Source organism: Scyliorhinus canicula, chromosome 10, assembly GCF_902713615.1.
Source record: "Scyliorhinus canicula chromosome 10, sScyCan1.1, whole genome shotgun sequence".
NCBI classification, from domain to species: Eukaryota; Metazoa; Chordata; class Chondrichthyes; order Carcharhiniformes; family Scyliorhinidae; genus Scyliorhinus; species Scyliorhinus canicula.
Window position 1 is genome coordinate 3,521,344 of NC_052155.1, and position 3,332 is coordinate 3,524,675.

Here is a 3,332-nt window from a genome sequence, read left to right on the forward strand (position 1 = left end):
AGGCTCGAGGGGCTGAATGGGCCGCTTCCTGTGACAGTGTAACAGGCCCGAGGGGCTGAATGGCCTCCTCCTGTTCCTGTGTAACAGGCCCGAGGGGCTGAATGGCCTCCTCCTGTTCCTGTGTAACAGGCCCGAGGGGCAGAATAGGCCTTCTCCTGTTCCTGTGTAACAGGCCCGAGGGGCTGAATGGCCTCCTCCTGTTACAGTGTAACAGGCCCGAGGGGCTGAATGGCCTCCTCCTGTTCCTGTGTAACAGGCCCGAGGGGCTGAATGGCCTCCTCCTGTTCCTGTGTAACAGGCCCGAGGGGCAGAATAGGCCTTCTCCTGTTCCTGCTGCCCCCCCCCGGGGCCCACTCCCATCTTCACCTCCAGTGGCCTTCCTGTGTAAATTGACCAATCAATACTAATTTGTTGTAAATTAAAGGGAGATTTGTTTGCGCACCCCTTAACCTCTAACTTTAGAATTAGTGGTTGCATTGCATGAAGTGGTTTTGTTGTCTTTTCGAAGATGTTACTCAGATTCTGAGATTGATTTGACCCCAGGGTAATTGATCTATTTTGAGGGGCAATTGGGGGAGGGTCAGGTTTGATTGATCAGGGGCCAGCTGGCCATGGGGAGAATTGGACAATTATTTGAATTTGAATTGTGAGGCCTCTATTTAAAGATCTGTGCTGGGCTGGGGGTTCTCTGAGTTTGGAGTTATTCCTGGGAAGTTGTCAGCATGGTGAATGAGCTTGTGAAGAAGAAGGCAGCTCCCAAAACTGCCAATGGGGACAAGAAGCCTTCAAAACGCCGGCTGAAACGGAAGGAGAGTTACTCTGTTTACATTTACAAGGTCCTCAAGCAGGTAATGGCAACTGAATGTACTCTTCACTTTGATTTTTAATGAAGCTCCTTCCAGCTTTAATGTTTCATAGAATTCCTGCAATGTAGCTGGGGACCATTTGGCCCATCAAGTCTACACTGACCCTCTGAAAGAGCCCCCTATGTAGGCCCCTTCCTATAACCCTTCAGGCAGCCTTTGGACACCTAAGGGAATGATTGATCATGGATTAATTCACCTAACTGGCACATCTTTGGCCTGTGGGAGGAAACCGGAGCACACGGAAGTTTCTGCACATTGGGATGAATTGATTTAGTTCCATGGGATGTGGGTATTGCTGGGAAGCATTTGTTGCCCATCCCTAATTGCCCTTTAACAAGGGCTTGCATGGCCATTTCTGAGGGCAGTCAGACTTCACCATGTTGCTGTGGATCTGGTGTTGCATGTGAAGGTAAGGAGGTGGATTTGCTGGAAACTGCTAGGTGTACCATCTTCTGTGGTGGGACTTGAACCCATGACCCCCAGCGAATCCATGTAGGCCTTGTGATTACAGTAACACTACCCCCTCAATGCTGTGGTTCCTTATTGTGTTTGCCTCTTGTTGAGTGAGTCTGGCTGATGTTGACCCTCTCTCCTGATCTTCCAATTATCATCTCTCTCTCAATCCTGCCTCTATTTATCTCACTTGTTCAGGCAGTTTTCTCCAATTTAATGTTGCCATAAATGCAGCAATTTTGACTCCTTTCCTTTAGAAGGAGGAGCCTTGTGTATTGAAATGGTGAAGGTGACATCATGAAATACAGAGGGATACTTGTGTGTAGTGGGATGGTTAATTCTCTTCTTGGTGATCGCCAAGTAAATCTTAATTAGATGCACTGCAGTAACTCTCCAAGGTTCCTTAAACAGCACCTTCCAAACCCACGACTACTACCATATAGAAGGACCAAGGCAGCAAAGTCTGCAGTGGAAAACAGCAGGATGTGGTCAGACCCTGTTTTAGAATAAGTGAGTGGTTTTGGGACCCTGTATGTAAGGAAGGGTGTGGTGGTCTTGGGGAGGGGGATAGAGCAGCGGCGGAGGGAGAATTGTGGGGGGCTGGATGTTTAATTTGAAACGGGGTAAGTTTGGCCTTGAGGGGTTCGCTGGAGGTGGCAACTGTTCATCGACTGGAAAATTGTCAGCAGAAAGGAGGGGTTTAGTTTAGAGTAGGGAGTTAATAAAGGTGGGACCTGGGAGGGAGGTGGCTTTTGCACTGTTTATAGATTCATGTACATTGTTTATTTTGTTGTCAAGCCAAAAAATGCGTCTTAAAATGTTTATTTTTTAAAAAAATTAGAAATGGGGTTGGTTTGATCTGTGATCTTGCTCTCTCTCCTCCTACAGGTGCACCCTGATACTGGGATATCCAGTAAGGCCATGAGCATCATGAACTCCTTTGTGAATGATGTGTTTGAACGGATCGCAACTGAAGCTTCACGGCTGACTCAGTACAACAAGCGGAGCACCATTACTAGTCGGGAAGTACAGACCGCTGTCCGGCTGCTCCTTCCCGGGGAGCTGGCTAAACACGCTGTTTCGGAGGGGACCAAAGCTGTCACCAAATATACCAGTGCCAAATAGTCAGCCGGGCTGTGACGTGGCTGCCCCCCCCCCCCCCCCCCAATTCAACTCGACAAACATGATTGTGGAAAATGATCAATAAAAGTTTAACTTTTCTGGATTTGCATGTGTACGGTGTGTTGTTGAATCTAAACCCCTGTTTAACCTCGCTATAGCTGTTATTGACCAGTAGGTATAGTTACTGATGCAGAACATGAATTCTAGCTGAATCCTAGCTAGTAAAATACAGGAAGATGGGAAGAGTTTACAATATATAAAAGGTCAGAGGCAAAAATAGACATTGGACTGCTGGAAAACGTGGCTGGAGAAGTAAGAATGGGAATCAAAAGAAGTGGCCGATGAACTGAAAGTTACTTTCCATCAGTCTTTACGCTAGTGGGATGCCAGAGCTCCAGGAGAATCAGGGGGCAGAGGTGAGAGCTGTGACCATTACTAAGGAGAAGGTTCTGGGGAAACCAAAAGGTTTAAAGGTGGATAGGTCACCTGGACCGGATGGACTACACCCCAGGGTCCTGAAAGAGATAGCTGAGGAAATTGTGGAGGCATTGGTGATGATCTTTCAGGAATCACTGGAGGCAGGAAGGGTCCCAGAGGACTGGAAAGTGGCTCATGTTTCGGGGGGGAGAAGGCAGGCAGGCAGAAGACAGGAAATTACAGGCCGGTTAACCTGACTTCGGTCACTGGTAAGATTTTAGAGTCGGTTATTAAAGATGAGATCGCAGAGTACTTGAAAGTGCGTGGAGTCAGCACGGCTTTGTCAAAGGGAGGTCATGTCTGACAAATCTGTTAGAGTTCTTTTGAGGAGGTAACAAGGAAGTTAGACAAAGGAGAGCCAGTGGACATGATTTATTTAGATTCCCAGAAGGCCTTTGACAAGGTGCCGCATAG

General features: G+C 47.7%; 1 protein-coding gene across 1 annotated transcript; it reads left to right on the forward strand.

Moving 5' to 3' along the window:
• The first annotated feature begins 686 nt into the window (after nt 1–686).
• Nucleotides 687–2,471, forward strand: LOC119972939 (late histone H2B.L4-like). The gene is made up of 2 exons (XM_038810473.1): nt 687–848; nt 2,208–2,471. Exons 1-2 carry the CDS (start codon nt 723–725, stop codon nt 2,442–2,444), a joined length of 363 nt encoding a protein of 120 aa, XP_038666401.1. The 5' UTR covers nt 687–722; the 3' UTR covers nt 2,445–2,471.
• Nucleotides 2,472–3,332: the final 861 nt, after the last annotated feature.